At 42.4% G+C, this 21,291-nt stretch overlaps 3 protein-coding genes across 3 annotated transcripts in view; 2 read left to right on the forward strand and 1 right to left on the reverse strand.

Annotated features, from left to right (window-relative positions):
* The window catches only part of lrmp (lymphoid-restricted membrane protein), a 40,993-nt gene extending 32,769 nt beyond the window's left edge, over positions 1–8,224 (forward strand). Inside the window, exons 30-39 of the mRNA XM_071900488.2 lie at positions 26–160; positions 1,057–1,204; positions 1,912–1,955; positions 2,091–2,159; positions 2,524–2,582; positions 2,849–2,947; positions 4,241–4,369; positions 5,443–5,469; positions 6,180–6,334; positions 7,091–8,224. Coding sequence (XP_071756589.2) covers positions 26–160; positions 1,057–1,204; positions 1,912–1,955; positions 2,091–2,159; positions 2,524–2,582; positions 2,849–2,947; positions 4,241–4,369; positions 5,443–5,469; positions 6,180–6,334; positions 7,091–7,233 — 1,008 coding nt within the window. The 3' untranslated portion in view covers positions 7,234–8,224. The remainder of the gene's footprint in view (positions 1–25; positions 161–1,056; positions 1,205–1,911; positions 1,956–2,090; positions 2,160–2,523; positions 2,583–2,848; positions 2,948–4,240; positions 4,370–5,442; positions 5,470–6,179; positions 6,335–7,090) is intronic.
* A 95-nt stretch (positions 8,225–8,319) lies between these two features.
* On the reverse strand, positions 8,320–19,654 carry dnai7 (dynein axonemal intermediate chain 7). The gene is made up of 16 exons (XM_071900481.2): positions 19,610–19,654; positions 18,873–18,957; positions 18,347–18,438; positions 17,859–17,963; positions 16,722–16,859; positions 15,847–15,981; positions 15,352–15,455; positions 14,593–14,751; positions 13,109–13,271; positions 12,861–12,954; positions 12,067–12,233; positions 11,785–11,953; positions 10,852–11,066; positions 10,564–10,722; positions 9,316–9,429; positions 8,320–8,595 (listed from the first exon to the last, which is right to left on the reverse strand). Exons 1-16 carry the CDS (start codon positions 19,652–19,654, stop codon positions 8,320–8,322), a joined length of 2,220 nt encoding a protein of 739 aa, XP_071756582.2.
* Positions 19,655–19,708: 54 nt separating this feature from the next.
* Positions 19,709–21,239, forward strand: lyrm5a (LYR motif containing 5a). Its single transcript, XM_071900485.2, has 3 exons — positions 19,709–19,785; positions 20,125–20,196; positions 20,304–21,239. The coding sequence occupies exons 2-3, from the start codon at positions 20,152–20,154 to the stop codon at positions 20,514–20,516; spliced, it is 258 nt and encodes an 85-aa protein (XP_071756586.1). The 5' UTR covers positions 19,709–19,785; positions 20,125–20,151; the 3' UTR covers positions 20,517–21,239.
* The last annotated feature ends 52 nt before the right edge of the window (positions 21,240–21,291 follow it).

Genomic DNA, 21,291 nt, shown 5'->3' on the forward strand with positions numbered 1-21,291 from the left:
TCTCTCTCCTCCTCTCTCCTCCCAGGCGCTGATCCCTCTGTGTGAGGACGACAACCAGTCCATGGAGATCATCCAGAGGCTCCAGAAGAACCTGGATATCCTCATCCAGTCCATGACCAGGGTGTCCAGCCGCTCCGAGATGCTGGGAGCCATTCACCAGGTGTGTGTGTGTGTGTGTATATATGTATGTATGTATGTATGTATATGTGTTTCATGAGTCATCCATTGCACTGCCCGACAGAGCCCAGGAGCAGTAACTGCATAAGTAGTCAAGCTGAGAAAAATGACTTCAGAGTTTATCTAACGCCGTGCTGAAAATGTTGCTATTACAGAAGTGGATAATTGACGGTTTGGTAGCATTGATGGATGTCATTTTTGTTAATAGGAAATCTAAACCCGTGTCATGATGTTTGATCGTAAAAAAAAACACACAAAAAACAAGAGTATAAAGGCAACACAAAACTTCTCTGCCTACTATCTAACTTTTATCTCTGTCACTATTTCTCTATCTCACTATGTTGTCATCGCTACCTCTTCCTTTTTTTTTAATCAAATGTATTATCACACATAAAATATAGAAATTTCCTACATTATTACCTAGATTGTGTCCTGTGCACATCACAAAAACTACTTTTTTCTCATCATTTGTGACATATTGTGACAGTACAATCATTACTTTTCATTGCTTTAGAGGTGAAAAATAACAGAAAAGTAATCCCTTCACATGTCAAGTTTATTTGTATAGTTACAGTCTCAAAGGGCTTCACAACAGCAACAATATGAAAACAATAAATGAAAAATCTTTAGACCTTTAACCTTAGACCCGTTCTTACTTCACTACAACACACAGTCTCTATCTATCTCTATCTATCTCTATCTATTTCTCTCTCTCTCTCTCTCTCTTGCTCTCACCAATCCAAACACAGTAAATGTGAACATAAACACGTAGATTGATTACATAGTACGTCTTGCACTTTATGTGAGGTCCTACAAAACAAATGAAAGTGTCTTGTGAATCTGATGATGGAATAGAAATTTCATGCATGCGCCTCTCAGGAGAGTCGTATCGGTAAGGCGGTGGAGGTGATGATCCAGCATGTGGAGAACCTGAGGAGGATGTACACCAAGGAGCACGCCGAGCTGCTGGAGCTGCGAGAGGCGCTCATGCAGAATGAGAGGTCCTTCGGGTCACACACCGAAAGAGGTGAGGGCTGTTCCACAGTGACACACATATACTGTATATTAGGGTGCATCAGATATAGGCTTTTTGAGGCTGATATGAATATCTGTAGGCTGAAATCGGCGATATTTTGTGCTGATATTCACAATTTTTAAAATTGAAAACCATTTTCATGCCAAAAACTTGCAAGGATTCAGCGTTTTCCCCAGAACTGTATTCTTCTCAGGGTTGAAAAGCCTCTGAAATGGCATTTAGACACTAAAACTCACCATTGAAACCCATACTAATGAAATTCTCCATTGAAACCCATACTGATTAAATTATTTTAGGTGGGTTAGCTCCTTAAGACAGGGCAACCCACTTCACCTATTCATTGGTAGGGAAACTCTGGGATACATTAGGCCTTTAAATGAATAATTAATTTACAAAAGAAATATTAAACGATTAAATAAATAAATAAAATGTGTAAAGAAATTAAAATTGAATTGCAGGGTTTACAGACTGTTTTCATGTAGCTGTGGTCAGGGAGTAAGCTCCATCTTGTCAGCATGGCTGGATGATGTCCAATATTTAATTGAATATCGACTCAATATATTGGTCTCCCCCTACTGTATGTGTGTATATCTATACATACATATGTATATGCTCAACATATATGCACATTGATATACATACACACACTCACACGACCCACATACAATACAAACTGACTAATTTGTTCCTCTTTCCAGACGACTTCCGAGGCAAGAAGCCGTCATCATCACAGTACTACAAGGTCTGCTGTGGCTAGGTTGCATGTGGTCTTGACTCAACATCCCCTTCAATTACACTGGATTGATGGTGACTTAATGTGTTAATGTCCAGCTGAGATAATGAACAGAAGTTAACTCAGTATATATTTGTTTTCCAGTCATCAGCCCGGCGGGTTAGCATCGCAGCGATCCCCCGCTCCGGCGGAGGCAACATGCACTTTGACTTGGTGAGGGTGACACTGCCATCACTTTGCTCATTTATCACATACTGTAGCGCTGCAGCCACAAGAAAACCTCATCGATCCCAATTGTAGCTTTTTCTATTTTTTCACTTAAATTGAAAGCCATTTTTGACATTTCATCGGTATGTTGAAAAATACATGCTTTGTTCTTTTTTGAGTATCCATGGGCCTGTTAGCACTGTGTGGAGAGTCACGCACCATGGCAAGCAAGATGTAAATAGCTCTATAGTGGACCAAATGATTTTGTTTAGGTCGAAAATGGCTGGAGTTATGCTTTAAGTTGTGCTAATGAGCTTCTTTTAGTCAAGTGGTCATGACTTAAATTGTACTTTTGAATTTCCCAATACAGCCCAAACTGCAAGACGGCTTAGAGGCCGAGTCGGAGAGACTAACCAGGAGATCTCCCTGGTAGGTATTTGTGTGTGTGTGTGTGTGTGTGTGTGTGTGTCATGATAATGTGTGAGGTGAAGTTGAACATGATTTTGTCTGCACGTGAAGGAGAGTGTGGTTGAAAGTGCAGTGTTTATACAACAATTGTATGACACACCAACGCTGTTACTGATGTGAGTGAAGCCATTGGCCGTGGCTGTCTTTCTCTCAAGCCAATGAGGCTTGCTGTATCATGACATGAGGGTTGTTGTTGCTATGCCCCTGTATGATACGGTGGTTTCCAGGAATGTGGCAGGGAAGAGCACGGCGCGCCCTCCACTAAAACGCTTTGTTAGCTCGGCGGCCTGGGTTGACACTGAAGAGCCCTCTCTCATGATGAAGGGGTAAGAGACGCCGCGGAGGAGGAGACCGCACTGGCTGTGCCGCTCAAGTCCTGCGCAAGTCCTTCACAATGGACCCGGGTGCATAAAGGTGGCAGCTTTCTGTCTGTAGTGGCTTCATCACTGCTTGTCCCACAGTGCAATGTGCGCCTGATGTATGAAGGAGAATACCGGTGTCATTTAGAGTTATAGTCCATTCTGGCTGTCAAGTTTACATTTCCCCCAATCATTTTGCAATGCATGTTGTATGTAATTCGATTTTTTAAAACATTTACTCGTTTTTCAACATTTTTAAAAGTTAACTGTTGTCCTGGCTAACAAAGATGCCCTAATAAGAAGACAGGTATGTGACAGTAACGTTTTTTTTATTTCCTAACGTAATGCGCGCTCTGATATGAAAACACTCTGCTACAATGAAATAACCATACAACAGAAACTTTCACAAAACCAAATTAAGGCTTAATTTTTACTGTGATGGATTCTCTTGCTCTGTGGAAGTTGTTTTTTCATACTGTACAAGAATGAAAGGCAGGGAGTGAGGAAGACGAGCGCTGATATCTCCAACTATGGCAACTGTGTGCAGACACCAGCAGGAATAATGGAAAGGACAGGGAAAACCAGACGATTGTCACAGCTTAAAAAGATAACCCCATTATTCTCCTTTTTAAGAACAGGAAAAGGCGATGATGATGTCGTCAAACCACAAGGCAGCCATCTTTATGCACCTGAACCCTGGCATGGGCATGTCAAGTGTTTATCAGAAGCCTACATCCAAGGCGGTGTGGACTTTTGTTAGGCACCATATTGCTTTCAAATGTTTGGACTATGATGAAGTGTGAAGTTGCGCTGATTTGGCTTAAGCTAAAATGGAAGCTTGGATAAGCTAAATGAAGCACTCCTGATGCTCTCCAAATATCTGAACGGCTATGAAGTTGCTGTGCTGGCGAGGTTCACTTTATATCTGAGCATGTAAATGTGCAATTGCAGGGCATGCATTAAAACTCTTTATCCTACAGCAGAAAATCATTTCACGAACATAATTTCTTGGGAGATGTGTCAAAAAATGATCTACAATATGTGAATGTACATCAGTGAATGTTGGATGTTTGCGTCTGCATCTGTCTGTGCTTGCGTGCGGCTGCATATGCATTAATGTGCTGTGCTGTTTATTGATGTATGCATGCATGTTTGTGCATATCTACGTGGTTATGTACTGTGTGCATGCTTGTATTTGTATGTGCGACTGAACTGTGTGTGTGTGTGTTCTGTGAATGCCCGACCCACGCGCGCCCTCAGGACGGCCTGCGTCGACTCTGACTCCCAGTCGGACGAGGAGCAGAGGGCGGAGCGGGTGACGCAGAGGAGGAGGTCCAGTCTCACTGAGCTGGGCAACATACTGGCCTCCCTCATTCTGCCCCTCAAGACGTTAGTCCAACCAAGTGCCGACCGCTAGCCTACTGCAGCGCCACTTTCTGCCAGCGAAGCTAAGAGGCTAGCAGCATAGTGAAAGAGTTCATCATTCAGCTATATGGAGGTTCAAATGGTTCCAAACTGAATGTTGCTTGGTATCATCAAAGTTAAAGTGGTAATCTGCGAGATCCATTTTTTTTTTTCCGCCGACATTTTTGGTGCCAACTAAAACTCAGACTTCTGTTGATGAAGTTTGAGTTTCTGTAGGTGGCGCTCTTTTCTTTGGCTGCTCAGCCATGGTGGCTGTTGCTGCTTATGTTAACTACCTAGTTTGTCTTCTATTTAACAAACTGCCGTTACTGCTGCCGGAGATGTAAAACGCATCACTTTCTATGCACCGGAAAGACCTACCAGACACCGGATGTTTAAAACAACAAATGTAAAAGCTTTCATAAACTGGGTATCGATTGAGTCACTATTGTGTGATATCAAAACAGTGCCAAAACGGCCATTTATTTATATGAAAATGGCGCAGATTATTACTTTAATCAGTTCGTAATAACCTTAATGTTTAAAAAAAAAGGTTATGTCAGGATGTTGAACCTCTAACTGATGAACCGCTTTCATTATGTGCGTCTGTGCTGGACTAGCTTCTTCTTTGCTCCTGGGGCTCCGCTGCTTTTGCTCATGATAACGGAGCAATTTCAGAATCCGAGGGCCAGCAATGAACCGTGTCCTATCAATCAAGCTATCAATCCTGGCTTGAGATCAGTGTATGCCACGTGTTTAAAGATTTTGGAAGCATGCAAACTTTATGGTTTGTGTTTCATGCATAGATCTCAAGTTAGGATGTGCAAGGCATCAAACTGATGACTAATCCATCTTCATGGGGGCAGTCTGGGTCATTTACTAACACGTGAAGCCACCTGAACTATTTTATGTGCAAACTACTACACTTGGACTATATTTTGTATTTTTGTGGGGCAACTCTGGTTGAGTATTTTCTGCTGAGACTTGCAGAGCTGTTCTTCAGTTCATGTCTTGTTCTGAACTGTTCTTTCCTGTTTTCCTCCCTCCACATCTCTCAGGAGACAGGATGAGCTCTTTGTAATGCTGTAAGTGTGCAGGGAGGAGAGTCCAAAGTGGATTCTGTGTCTGTCCAAGAAACAAACACATGCATGCAAAAGGGCCTGTGTTAGCAAGCTTTCCAGAGTAGGAGTGCCAATCCACGGCCACTTAGAACCTTATATTGATAATAAACTGAAAGGCCAAAGTGATTCAGATCTCCTACTCTGGACAGATCCCAGGCCAAGATTGTCTGCTGCCCTTGCCTAACCATGCAGTCAACGCTGAATTCCACCTCCATGCCATTCGCTCTTAACACTGCTGCTGACAGCTTTTTGATTATGGTGATGATGATGAAGATGCCATGTCAGTGCTGTTGCATCTCTGAGATGTTGTAAGACTGACATGGTTTTCAGGCAGACTCTGGAGAATGCTCTCCACTGAAGTCAATTCTGCAGCTAATGCAATGCATCATACATCACATGAGTTACCACATATGACCTATAGCCATAAATTAGTTGGAGGCATTGTGTTGTATTTTTCAGTTGTAAAAGGGTCACTTTTGGTATCTCAACTTTTTTCTTTTTTTTTTCCTTGTGAAAACATTCTTCAAACTTATTACTAACACCTCCTACTCACTCTCTCTTTCTCACCCTCTTGCTTTAATCGCTCCCTCTCAATGTTCGCCCGTCTCTCATACCTCATTCTCTGTCCATCCTGTTCTAATCTTCCATTCCCTCTCTTTTTTCCCCCCCTCCAGTCCGAGCCCCTCCTCCAGCCCTACGATCACAGAGCCGGTAATGGTGCCGTCTCTGTCCCAGAGCCTGACCTCGTCCCGGGCGGCCACGGCGGCAGCGGTGGCCAGAGGCGGCAGGGGGCTTTGGCTGTGGTTGGCCATGGTGGTGGTGCTGGCAGGTACACACACTCTGTCTGTCAGTCGGATTTTACATGCAGTACTTGACCATTATTTAAGTCTAATCGCTGGTAGTGATGAATGCTATTTTTTTTTTAAACTATTTTTATAAAACTTACGGACATTATGGAGTTTTTGAGAAGTGATTTTTCTTTTGCATAACAGTCCTATGCACAGAGACAAAGAAACAGTGATAATAACTTTAGGAATGTTGGACAGGATCACTATCACCATACCTGGAATTTTCAACTTGGATATGGAACCAGTTAAAATAAACAAGCTTTATAGTCATGAAGCTCTATCATATTAATATTTTATAATAAATGTACAGTAGCATTTTTACTGATATCATGGTGTCATTTCAAATTTTATGTATAGGCCTACCATACCAATTAGAGGAGAATTTGCTTGCATGTGCATTGCAGACAATACAGCAGTTCAGAGGAAAGAAATCTGAAGTCTGCACATGCACCTGCTTCAGCTCCCTATTACCTTTGGCACATAAGCACATTCCATATTGTTTAACATGTTTTAGAAATGTGACAATGGGTATGATACATGGACAACAGAACGTACTGTTGAGCCTTCAGGAAGTGTTTTGAGCCAAATGTAATGAAGCCTCTGTGATGGGAAGTGCCCGCTTTATAACCCCAGCAACATTCCTGCTCTCAGCTCCAACATCCAAGCCAGGTTTCTACATACGTGTTCTGTAAGTTTTTCCTGTGTTTTGATAAATGTTCACGGTTCGCCCCCTGCAGGTCTCCTGGCTCTGCTGGCCAGCCTGGTGATGCAGCCAGCGGTGGATGCTGCCCCCGTGGGGACCGGGGACTCCTGGATGACCATCCAGCAGCTGCTGTGGCCCTACACGGGGCTCCGGCACAACGGACAGCCCCCCGTCTAGCCCCTGAGGCCCGGGGGAGGGGGATGGTGCTTCCACCCGTCAGCCCTCTGCGGAGACTGTCTGTGCACTGGGGTGATGATGATGATCGTGGTGGTGATGAAGACGGAACGGCATATCGCTCCTGAGAGGATGGTGTTTGGATGTTTATAGGTGCCTGAAGTTACCCAGACAGACTCGCTTGACGGCACAGGCCAGGCCTCAGGGGATAGTCAACGCTATGGAGGATTTTATGCATCACATCACGTTTGCTAAATTAGTTAGTGTGTGTGTATGTGTGTGTGTGTGTCTGTGTGTAAAGAGAGAAAGCACTCGATGTGTTTTCTGCTGGGCTGCTCAACATCCTGACCGCATGATGATGCAGTTTTCCTGTTGGTGCTGCTGACACTCCTCTACCTGGACCCAACACAACCTGGAAGTCACGATTGACCGGTTGTCACAGTTGCCACAGTGTTGACCAATCACGTCACAAAGGCATGAGAATAACTGCATTGAACCGACCAATCGTAGAGTGGGCTGCAGCACGTCATTCATTTACGGACATCATGGACAATGGCTCAGATTGTGCCACATGGCTTTTTAAACACATTTCATGATTATGGATATTGATGAAAGCACTTGAGGTCACAGGGACTGCTAACCTTTTTATTAGGATTATTTTCCATTAATTTCCTCAATGATTGCAGGGGAAATCATTTTTTTTAACTTAAAGTCTACAACACTGATAATAAAACTTCCATTTTAAATGTTTTTAAATGTTTTTGAAATTTAACTCTATTTATAACTTTGTTAGTTTTGAGTGGGGAGATGTGAATATCTGTTTATTTTTTTTGTTAAATTATAAATCTACATTGTTGCAGTCTTAACACCAAAGGGTTTTTATTTTCTTGCTCAAGTTCTTGCTGTGGTGATCACTGTTTTCAACTTCATACACTTTTGTATGTTCCAAAGAAGGTGCGTGAAACTTTGCACAAATAAAGTAGCCTATTCTACAAAAGAAGACCTGTGTGCTCTTGTTATGTGCATCCAAATGTGCATTTTAAATCATACTCCCCATCATACTCTGTCCTAAGTTGATTTCACACAGGTTTAAGAATACGTAAGCGGTCTGGTGGCACAAAGCAGACTCTGAACTGTATCGACATACAGGTAATGGGACTCCCTGGTCCTGACTATGCCCTCGGCGCTCATGTTGTCCCGGAGCATGTGGACGAGCGTGGAGTGGAACTCGCTGCCGGGGTAAAGCTCTGGAGAGAAAGCCTCGCTCTTCTCTGTGATCTGCAGCTTCTGACTCCTCTGAGCGCCCAGCAGGTAGAGACTCCATGAGGCCTTAGGGACAGGAGAGGGACCACGGTGCTCACACACCTGGCAGGAAACAGCAGAGGGAAGGAAGAGGGGTAGAAAAACGGGGAAAAGAATGGAAAAAGACCAAGTGAAATTGGTGTTTCAGTTTCAGTGTTCGCTGTTGTCTTGCTCCCTATCTGTCCAGTCGACCCAGGTGATCACCAGTGAGCTCACTACTTCAGGTTTAGGGTTAAATTATATTACAAAACTTTTATACCTTGGTAACTTCAACCAAATTTTCTTGACTGTACTACTGTGGTGTAATGACATTGAAAATTTGTTTTGTTTAACTCGTAGCAACCAGATTGCAGACCAATTGCATTTTAGCTTGGTCATTTTTGTCACAGATTTCAAAATACATTTTTGTTTTCAAGTTTACAAAAATGATAAACTTGGTATCATTATTTAAATCATGTCTTTCTTGATTTTTTTTCAAAAGTTTCATTATATTTTACAATTTTCCAAAACATTTCCAGTCCTGGAAAGCAAATTTAAAAATTGCAAAGCTTTTCCAGGACTTTCATGACCGTGGGAACCCTGAACCAGGCTCTTCCTGGTTCCCGCCTCCGGCTCTGCCAATACACAACACAACCTCCATCTTCCTCATTCTGAAATGCATTGTATCTCTGTGCCCTGCTTTCCTGCTTGCCTGCGAGTGTGTGAACGTAATGTTACAGCTGCTCGTGTGTGTGTGTCCTTGTCATGCCTACTTATTGTGTGTGTGTGTGTGTGTGTGTCTACCTGCATCACCAGATGCTCAGCTCCACACTTGGCGTTCCATTGGCTCCATGAGAAAGCGCAGGCAGAGGAGAGGAGGGCCATCTGTTCATAGGCAGCATGCTCTGTCAGCGGGTCCTGAAGAGGACAGAAACAGCACAGCACATTTTATACCAGTCTGGAAAATGTGCGGATAGGAATAAATTAATTTGTACAGAGAAGTGGATAGATGGCATTATATGGTGCAGCTTAACGTTATGGAGAAATCCCTAAATAATGGTTAGTATATGCAGGTTTATTGCCCCTCTGACATGGATCCTTTTTCATGAATCTAAATGTTGAAAAATGTATGGCGTGTTTTTTCCGTGTACACAGCCATTAAAGTCATCAAATGTTGTGTAATTGAGTTGGCCACATGAATGGCAATGTGATGCGAGTGTGTTGCCAGCTTGAACAATATGCTCTTTCAACTGCTGCTGGGAAGGAAATGGATAACGTATTGATGTCCCTCAGTTCCAGTCAGTGTTGCAGTGAAACATGGACAAATGCCAGACATCATATTGCAACACAAGTTTGTCCATGCAAGACGGCAATTCAGCCACGTATGTTGCTCTTTGTAGCATCACACCTGTAGAATTAGAATAGACCTTCACAGTATAAGTATTATGTATTGTAATAAGTACAGACTGAATTTGAACAAAAATATAAACTGACTATAAAAACAGGTTTTCAGATTTTCAGCAGGAGACAGATTGTCATCTATTCAACCTGATTCAGATTTAAAGAGTTTCATTTTAAATAGTTTAATTTACTTCAAATCATTTCATTTACATTTGCTTTAGCCTACCTAAAGCGCAAGTTGGGTAGTGGTTGCACTTTTGTGAAAACTCAATTGGTTACTCAATTGGCAAGATTAATTACAAGAGCTCAAAAGAAACTAAATTGAGTTTGTTTTAATTGGTCTCAGTTCTTGAGCTTGATTCAGGTCTGGAAATTTGAGCCGGACACAAACCTGAATTTTTTTTTTTTTTATCCAAACCTAAAATCAGCTCAAGGATAAATATCCTTCATAAGTCCAAATCAGACTAAAGCCCGAAACTACTTATTTGCCAGTTACAAACACCTACTAACATTTCTTCCAGCAATATGTTTGAACCAAACCAGAGCAAGTAAGTGAGATTTTCGGCCCAACTTGGCCCAAGCCTGGGCATAAATGTCAAGCCCTCCCTATGTTTATCTTCCACTCTACAAGCCTCTGTAGGAGATGCAGACCTTGCCACAGGTGCTGACGTATTTGTCGGTGTGCTCGTTCACAAAGATGTTGATCCCAGCGCTGACCATGGCTCTCTGCAGGACGGGGCCACTCATCCACTTCCCAAGGAAGTGAGAGAGGCCTTTCTCTTGCTCTGACTGCAGCATACACTGGTTACCCTGTTAGACAAATACACACAAATTATAGCCTTTCCCTCTTTCCTTGAATTCTTATATTGCGCCTTTCTCTTATAGGTGCAATCGGCTCTGTGTGGCGTGAGCACGTACTTTCCAGAATTTGTCCTTTACCTGGATAGTGATGCTGAGGTCGATGAGCGCTGCGTTGACGGTGAACAGAACGGAGTCCTGGCCCAGTGGCTGCAGCTCCCAGCTCTGGAAGGGCAGGTTGGCGTAGGTGTCCTGCATCAGCACGAAGGCGTGGAAGGAGTCCATCTTGAAGGCGATCTTGGCCTCAGCCGCTTCGTAGGAGAGCTCAGTGATGCCGTCTGTCCTCCACTGCTTCCCTGGAGGAGAGACCAGCTTCAGCGTCCTTCACTTCTGTATTTAGGGCCTAGCCATTTGTCTTTTTTTTTTTTACATTTGATCGTTTTTACATGCAGATTTGAACTATTACTAAATGAAAGCATTTTCACATGAACATATACAATATATCAGTAGAAGGGCTGGGCGCCATTCAAAGTTTTTGACTGCCAATGCCTGATCTAATACTTCAAATTCAGTCTACAATGATAATGTCAGTTCTACAACGATACTTATTTTGACTTCTTTCTATGTTGAATGAAGTCATATTTCATTATGTAGCGCAGTGAATAATTTTCTGTGTCACATTTATAGATGGAAAGAAACTTGAGTAGAAACTAAGTAGAAGGAAACCGTGCTCCATTGATTTCCTCAATAAAAATTCCCATAAACAAGTAGAACACCATTGTAAGAATTCAAGAATTCAAAGCTTACCCGTACATTTCAATACATTTTGATTCCTCAAAAATGAAACCAAAATGCAAAAATACAAATTTTTATTTTAAGTCTAGATTCTCACTGGAGACTTACACGGCGTTCTGTTATGTTAATAGGTAAATCATGAAAATCTCATTTCGTGTGTTTTTTTGTAAAAAGCAGAGGTAACTAAGACAACATCATTTTTTTGTTGCGTCGTTGTGTTACAGCCTACTAATACAGCTGATCTTATTACCAATCTGTCTCTACGTTAGTCTGTCGTACCTGCAGCATCCCAGCGAGCCACTTGGGGGTTTTCCAGGAAGAGGACGGAGTCGGGCAATGTCACAGACACCCCAACAGGGGGACAGCTGAGGGCCTCGCTGTCCTCTGAGCCCTGAATCTTGGACTCCTCTATGGGGTAGGGGAACACCTGTAGCCCAGTGTTCAACAGCTGGGAAAAGACAGGCATGGAGGGTGTGAGAGAGACAGAAAATTGGGGTATAGAAGACACACATCCCAACAGAATACACCACCTGGGGGTCTATTCTATTCTTCTCTATTCACCTGTCTAATTTCCCAGCCTTTGACATGTCGGGCTTGTGGCAGGAGGTGGAACACGTCCCAGTAGAAGACCCCACCCAGAGGCGTGTACTGCATCAAGTCCACCACCTGGGCACTGTCACCGCTGTCAATCACCAGCTCCTCCAGGGCGGGACCAGAGTCCCCCTCACCTGAAGAGAGAAAGAACAGAATAGACCAGGATAGGGGGAGAGCTGTTGGTTAGTTTATCTGGATTCGTGTTTCCTGATTTCATCTCTACCATTGCTGCTCATGCTATGCCTTGTCTCCACTGCCCAGGGAGACCATGTCCTGATTGATTAAAATCAAACAATGTTGATTTTAATTGGAATGTTTCCTGTTTATCTCAGAAAGTTTTTGTACTGCATTCTCTAATAGTTAGCAGTGATAAACTGATATGTTAGACAAAATAAACAGTTGAGGAAAAATAGGTGTAACCTTCAGTTACTTCATGCTGAAATTAGATGTTGATTCTAGGTACAGACACGTTCCCTTTTGTTTTTTAAATTCCAACATTCTTTGGTTAGTTAGCTTGTAAGTGGAGGTGCAAACCAAGCCCTAATATCAGCCAGGCTAGGCAGAGCTAATGTAGACAAGGCATTAGTGTGTCACTCGGTCACTGCAGAATACACTGAAAGAATTTGTTCCTGTGTAGCCTTGGGAGTACAGCTTGGCACTAAACAGTGAGATGCTTGAGCCAGCCACTCTGAAACTGTAGGCACTTATAGTACTGGAAGGTCCTTAACTGGTGTCAGAAAGTGTCACGCTGGGTGTCTTACCAGAGAGTTCCTCCATCTGTGTCTGTATCTTGCTCTCCTGGTCCTCTACAGGCTTCTGACCACTGCTTCTCACTGACAACACACTCACTGCACTCTGCTAGATGCATACACAATGAGAATGAAAATATTGCATAGTAGATGCACCTTATTTTCAATGAGACAACAAGTATCAGTTGCTCTAAAATAACCAGAGATGATGCTTAATTGATTTTGGGAACCCAGCGCAGCATCCCATTCTCCCATCTCACCTTCCTTTCTTCAGACCCTTGGATGGACTGCACCTCCTCGTCTGCACCTTGGTGTTGCATGGAGCTTTCCCTTCCCTCCTTCACCTCCCCCTCTTCTTCTGTCTCCCCCTGCTCAGGTGAGTCGTCTGTCTCTGGCGGGACCTCCTCCCCTCCTGCAAGAGACCTGGGGCCGAACAGACAAGGTAAGACCAGAGAACAGAACAAACACAAACTTTGTTAAGTTAGTATGTCAGTAGTGGCAGAGGCAGTAATAGTATTAGTTATTGCAGCAAGGAGCACCAGGAGTAATAGTAGAAGTGGTAGTAGTTGTTGTTGTAGTAGCAGCAGTGGTAGCTGCAGTACTAGTAATAGTAGTAGTAGCAATTGTACTAGTAGTAATAGCAGTAGTGGTAGCTGCACCAATAGTAGTAGTAGTAGCAGTAGTATTTGTAATAGGCATAGCAGTGGTAGTAGTAGCTGTACCAGCAATAGTAACAGCAATAGCAGTAACACTACTGGTAGTTATTGAGGTAGTTCCAGTAAAAACAGTAGTAATAGCAGTGTTAATAGTAGTAGCAGTAAGTAGTAATAGTAGTGCTATTAGCAGTTGTAGTTGTAGCAATAGTAGTAGTTTCAAGTCTAGTAGTATCAGCAGCAGGCAGCAGCAATAGTAGTAGTAATAGCAGTATTAGTAGTAATAGTAGCAGCAGTAGTAGTAGTGATAGTTGTAATGGCAGTAGTCATGGCAGCAGCAGTAGTGGCAGTGTCACGCCCTCCACTTCTAACTCCACCTAGCCTGCAGTCTCTCTTCCCCCTCCCCTTGTGTTCCGTGTGCTTTATTGCAGGAGTGGAGACAGGTGTGCGGGAGTCAGGCTACCAGCTGCTTTTCATCATCTCATCAGCCACAGTATATATTCCCTGGTTTGCCATCCACTCATCGCCAGTTCGTAAACTCTGCTCCCAGTCAGTGTTCTACGCCTTGAGCCGTTTAGTCATAGAATTTGGCTATCTATTTTCAGTCCTTTGCCTTACCCATCTCTCTGTGTCCCTGCAGTTCAGCCTGCCAGCCTGACTCCTGCGCCTGTCTCCAGTCGTCTCGCATCGTCGGACTTCCTCATCGTCTCGGCTCCTCTCCCCGCTCTCTGGAGCCCGCTCTGCCTGGCTTGCCTCCGCCCTTGACCTGCCTGACTCGGCTCCGAGCCCTTGCCTGGCTTGCCTCTGCCCTTGACCTGCTTGACTCAGCTCCAAGCCCTAAAATAAATAATCTTTGACTTTACCTACTGCCTCTTGTATCTGTGTTCTGCACTTGGGTTCACTAGCCTAGCCTTAACAGGTAGTAGTAATGGCAGCAGTAGTAGCAGCAGTAGTAATTGAATTTCCCCAAGGAGATTAATAAAGTGCTATCTTATCTTATCTTAATAGCAACAGTAGAAGTGGTGGGCCTAGTGATAGTAGTAGTGGTACGGGTAGTAGTAGTAGTAGTAGTAGTAATATTGCTCGGGGACCTGTGGCTGGCTGTCTGTGTCCTGAGGTGGGTCGTCCTGGCCAGGGAGGACAGGTGGTCGTAGTGTGTGTGGAGGATCCGTACAGCGATGTTGCTCACAGCCAGCTGCTTGGGCAGCTCAAAGCCCAGGCCGACCTCCTCGAAGTGGAAACCTTTAAACCTGGATGGACCGAACAGAGAAGGAGAGAGAGAGAGGCTACATTTATCAATACAAATTACCTGCTGTAACTACAGTTAGTGCTATGTAGGGTGAGTGCCTATATAGAAACCTGGCTTGCATGTTAAAAGAGAGGGGATGGTGGGTGATAGTGGTTATGTCATTGTCCTGTTATAGATGGTTAATTCAATTGTTCAGTAGGGACCTGTGAGGGCCACTTAACAGGGAAGATTCACCCTCTAGATAGCAAAAATGACAGATGTTGGTGTTCTAGTCCTAAATCAGTCAAAACTCTTCATATATAACAGACATTTGACTTCCCAGTGCCAAGAGTGGCTCCCTCTGCACGTTTACCATGGAAATCTATGTTTCTAATCCATACTGAAGTAAACTATGAGATATTACCACTAAAAGATTTTGGGAAAGCAAAACGCCCAACCTGTCATGTCACACGGACAGACCCAACTTATCCTTTTATATCCTCTCATATTATCTCATACTAGCATTTTCGCTCATTTCGCTCTCTCTTTCTCTCTCTCTCTCTCTCCCTCCCTCTCTCCCAAACACACACACACATAAACAAACACAGTCACACACACAAACCTTGGGTTCTTGTTGAGGTTGGCCCAGAGACACAGTGTGATGCTGTCATTTTTGACCACAGTCTGCATGTTGCCAGTCTCAATGTCAGAGTTAGCACTGGCCTTCTGTGACCAGAGAGAAACACAACAAAGTCCATCACACACAATGTTAGATTATTCAGAATCATCATAATCTTAATAAGCTTTCAAAACTAATTTTCTGCTCAATACCTTGCTATGGAACATAAACTCCCAAACCATCACTTGAAGACTTGAAGCAGACTTAAGCGTTTCTTCATCATGCTTCTTTAATTATATTTCTTATAATATGACTGTGAAATGTTTTTCTCATTGCTTGCATCCTTCTAATTACTGATCAAAACAATCAATATTACACAACGCATGCACACACAAGCCCTGACTTGTGATATGAAGCGCTTTAAAAATACAATTTGACTTGACTTGGTCAGCAAAGCCTGCGAGTGATATATTGGGGTGTCAGTGTGTTCTCCTGTACCGTGAGGATCTCCTCGGTGGTGAGGCGGTGTTTATCGTGGATTAACTCCTGCAGACAGAGGAGGGTCTCCTGGTACTGCTGGCGCTCAGCTGGATCTCTGACATCTTCCAGCAAACCGTCCAGCTCCTCGATCAGCTAAGAGGGAAAAAAATGTGTTTGCCCTCAGATTTATTCTTTTTTTTTTGTAACAATGGAATGCAGTGGGTAATTTAATTTCTATGACTGGGCTTCACTCCTACTCCCCCAGTTTAAACATGGCTCTTACATGGATATAAAATATGATATATGGAGCGACTGTACCATAATTCCCTTAAATGGGCTTGTTTTGGGTATATAATAAGGCCAAATGGTAAATGTTCATTTTTACTTTTTCTAGCAGTGGTAGATAGCTCAGTGGGTAGAACATGGCACTAAAACTTTGAGAATTACAGGCTCAGTTTCCACTGGGGCCACCCATGCTAAAAATGTATGGACTTATAGTACTGGAAGGCACTTTGGATAAAAGTGTCTCCCAAATGCCATATATATTTTATGCATATGGGGGGAGGACAGGTTTAATGACTGCAGGGAAAACGCTGATGATGATTCATGTTAGTAGGATAGATTCAGGAGTTTAAAGAAACCAATCAATCAAAATGACCCAAAAAGAAGATTGACTCAGGAAGCCTTATATCTAGTCTACCACTTCACACCTAGAGAAACACACACACACACACAGGTCAGTGAACACAAACACATAAGCATGCATTATCTATTTCTCTCTCACCCACACACTGCAAGGCAGGATGTGTCGATTATGAAATTTCTCTTTCTGTCTCTGTCTCTCTTTTTCCCCACATACATATACACATGAACACCTACACACACACACAGACCTGTAGAGTGAGGTCACACTGCTTAAGCACGAGTGTTATGTTGGCCTCTGGGTCATCTCTCCACAAGCTGATGTAGGTGTTGATATCCTGCTGTACTGATGGGTCTGGGCTGCCGTCACAGCGCATGTACCTGTCCCACTGTACACAGAGAACATGGGGGGACACATTACAGCCAGAAGGGGCCTGTTAAGGGCGATGTACGGCTACTTCAACTTCTACATAGCAGATAAGTGTGTTTTTGTCCTAGGTTTCAAGTATATTGTAACGTATTGTATTGCATCATACACTGTATGTATTTCTATGCCTATGGGCAGCAGGGAGGCCTAGTGGTTAGACTGTCCTTAAAACGGTGGACACAGGTTCAAACCCCCATGTCGGCAAGCATCCACCCAACTTAGTCAATTATTCAATAGACAGAAAATTAATCGATTAGAATTTTAATAATCGATTAATCGTTTTAGTCATTTATCAAGTAAAAATACCAAACATTTGCCGGTTACAGCTTCACAAACACTAAGATTTGCTGCTTTTCTCTGTTTCATATCATTATAAAATGAATACTAAATAAGAAATTTGAAGAATCACTTTGGGCTCTGGTAACTTGTGAAGGGCATTTGTCTTTATTTTTGACATTTTACAGACTAAATGATTAATCGATGAATCAAAAAAAAATATTGATAGATAAATAAATAGTGAAAGTAATTGTTAGTTGCAGCCTTACTGCTAACCCTGCGCTCTGACCTCTCTTCTGGAGATGGGCGAAAAGAGAAATTCTCGATGCGGATCAATAAAGTATCACATTATAATCATTAGTATATGCTTGAACACACTGAAATTTGCTATGAGCTGCTCCCTGGCCAGTTTCCCATCAAAATATGGCCAAAATAAATATGTCTGGGGCATGAGGATGATTCCTCCCAAAGTAAATTCAGCCAGGGTTTAAGGCTAAACTCCTGTCACAGCTCATGTAGCTGTGTTTCAGCTGTGTTACTCTGACTTCATAACTATAGACAGGCCAAAACTATGGTTGATGTTAATGAAAAACTGATTGGTGTGTCTGTATCTGTATCAAACACCATCAAAAATCACCTATCAGTTCTCTCTCTCACTCAGTCACACAAACATAAACACACACACCTTGGCTTTCTCCCTGGTGTCAGTTTTCCATTTGGTCACTGCAGTATGGTTCTCCTCCAGTAGATAGCGCAGTTCGTTCAGCTCATCCTCCCTGCGCTCTTGGTCCTGCCAGTGCAAGACAATGTTAATACATCTATGAACACTAGCAATAGCAATATAACCATACCAAAGGCAATAATGTACATCTGTATTTCCATAAAAAGTTTTCTTTTTTTATCAGTGAGAGAATTTTGTCTTGTCCTGTTTTTCAAGGATTGTTTGAGTCATGTAAGACCCAGAAATAAGTCTTTCAAGGGTTTCTGAATTATTTTTGATTGAACAAAAACCTAAAGGGATTTTTCCTCACAGGGAGAAAGTTCAGATAAAAGTGCACACCTCATGGCCTAATGAGTAAGACAGTTACTGAAACTGACTAATGGGTCAGATTAAAGTCTTGAATAGAAAACATTAAAGCTATATGGCATCATGTCACATAAAAGGCAGCTTACCTTTAACTCAAGCCGTTCCAGCTCCTCCTGCTTCTTCCTTTCCCTCTCCAACCTTTCCTGTTCTTCTTTCTCCGCCTGCAGTCGGGCCTCCTCTACAAAGCAAAAACACAAGCAATGCATTCCTGGACACATCTCAGCACATACAGTATCTTGGTGTTTAATGAGCCATGGATGTACTCTACTCTTCTGCCAATCCTAAACAGTGATTGCTTCTTGTCATCCTCCCTACTGTAGCCTAGTATTTTAACTTCCTGATATGTAGTATGTGTATATATATGATGTAGTATGTATATGATGTGTACTCTATATGATGGTATGTAAAGCCCTTTGAGACATGCTTGTGATAAAGGGCTATATAAATAAACAAGACTAGACTAGACTTGATTGATTCCTCATTAATTTCCTGCACCCTGCAACACCTAATCTCATATATGTTTGCCAGTGCATGCGACAACGACTACAACTCTTAGTATTCATTTTGCCATGGATAAAAAAATAAATAAATAGATGATTGATAGGGACTTACCTTCCTCTTGCTGCCTCCTCTCCTCCTCCTCTTTCTGCAGCCTCTCCCTGTCAGCCTTGCTCAGCTTACCTGCCTTTTGGGCTGACTTGAAATCAAATCAAAGCATTAAGGATCAGCGTTAAACAGGACAGCTGACTTAGATGGAGATGGGTACACTGGGAGAGAAAATGGGAACACTGTGACCCTTCTAGATGTCAATGGCAATTAGACTGATAGGTGGGTGTACTCTTTGTACCTGCATAAATCCTCGACTGTAAATAAGAATGCTTTGATGCTACACTATAACACCAGTAATAACAACAGTACCTGCTTATTGATGCTTATCTGTACTTACTGACTGCGTGGGCTGCTGTTTGCTCATACCTTTGCATACCTTTTCATTGACAGGAGAGAGCATAGAGACTACAGAGTAGAAAGTTAGAGGATAAAATATTTTCATCGTACAAGGTAAGAAAATAGAAAGTTAGTGTAAGAACCTGAAGAAAATTAGCAAAAGAAAGACTACATTAGGCAGTTCGTACTGAAACTAACGTAGTTTCAAGTTACAGTTAACGTTAGTTAGTTACCGTTGAATTGACTCTTCTATGGTGAGAAACTGCTGGCTAACGTTAGCTTTAACTTGAACATTTACGTCTGCATATTTAACTGCTGTGTCATTTCAACTCTGTAAATAAAGTGATAATGTTAACATATTGAGATATTATTTTAAAACTCCTGAAAACCTGGAAACTACTCACCATCTTTTTGGCATCACCTCCTTGCTCCAGCGTCCAAGTAACCATAGAAACACATACGCATGCGCTCTTGTCTATTTTTATTTGCGACATCCCGAAACGACATACGACTGTGTTTATGTACTCAAATGAACTTGTGTAGCTCTGGCCGTTAGACGAAGAAAGGACAAAGCAGACGAGTACGGATACGCCTCTTTTATTCTCTTACCGCTTGAGTAAATCCGCCCAACAAAAGAAAACATGTAATTTTGTTTGCATTGCTCTACACTGCTTCGCTAGTTCGCAGAGTTGTGAGAATCTAGTCTGCTCAATGCTAACAAGCTAGCTACTCAGCTAATACTACAGATTAAGCTAACTCCTATTCTCTCTCTTTCTGTCTGTCTGTGTGTGTGTGTGTGTGTGTGTGTGTGTGTGCCCGCCCGCCCGCCCGCCCGCGTGTCCCTACTGTCATTGTCATTCTGAGGTGATTTAAGTTAATTTTCTGACAGTGCTGTATTTCCTTTTTTTTTTCATTTCAGCAGTGCAAAGTGCCTACCCATCTTGACATGGCCAACCCTTTAAGGGGTGAGGTTAGGAAGCTTTACAAAACTGTAAGTTAAGTCCACAGTTATGTTGTGCTGAACACACACCCATGCTAATATCACTGACCAGCATTTCAGTTCATCCATGTATGTACTGTGTTTCTCATCCCATAAAGTTGCTGTATCTTGGACGTGAATACCCCCAGGGATCTGCCTACTTCAGGGAACGCCTGAAGTCAGCCTTCATGAAGAATAAAGACGTGACAGACCCTGAGAAGATCAGAAAGCTGGTGGCCCGTGGCGACTTTGTCATCAAGGAACTGGAGGCTCTGTATTTCCTCAGGAAATACCGGGCCATGAAGAAGCGCTATTACGAGCCAGAGGAATAACTGTTATACACACAGACGGCTCCAAACAACGGCTCTTCTTCTGAGATGAAATACAGACTGTAGCAAAAGTACTGGGACTGTGAGCTGAAGTTTTAGAAGCGTCGTTTCAACACATTTCTTTTGTCTTATTTACATCTATTAATGGGAGATACATTGCAGATGAGACAATATATGATAACCTTTATTTCACTCTCCCAGCACTTTGGCTATATAGTCCATATATTTAGCACAAAGTAAGTTTGCCTGACAAGGGAAATGGAGGATCCATCTGCAAGGAGTGCCAAAAAGTGATGGATATTTGATAGCTGTTACTGCAAAAATGTGCTGTGTATTTTTTTCTCAACTAATTATACCTTAAACTTCAGTGTTTTATATCACAAATGTCATGTTAATATCATAGGTTTTCCCCCAGAAAAGTTTGCCCCAGTGCCCAAATTTTCAACAGGAGTTCAAATTATTATCATTATTTATCATACATACAAATACACTGGGGGAAACCCTGCAACATGACTGACTGTTGGTTTTATTATACAGTGAAATATCACAGCTATGAAATGCCTAATGTATTTCTCACTTTTTCAGTGTATATATTTGTAAATACATGGTCAAATGTCTTGAAGGGCCTATAATGGCATGTAGTCATGGAAGTGTTAGATGAATGAGAACAACAATCAATTTCACATGAATGTATATTTATGCCCAGTGTTGTAATAAATTATATAAAATCACAAGGTTTTTATTTATCAGTAATTCAACTGACATTTCTTGTATTATA

The sequence above is a fragment of the Centroberyx gerrardi genome, chromosome 24 (assembly GCF_048128805.1).
Source record: "Centroberyx gerrardi isolate f3 chromosome 24, fCenGer3.hap1.cur.20231027, whole genome shotgun sequence".
Lineage (NCBI taxonomy): Eukaryota > Metazoa > Chordata > Actinopteri > Beryciformes > Berycidae > Centroberyx > Centroberyx gerrardi.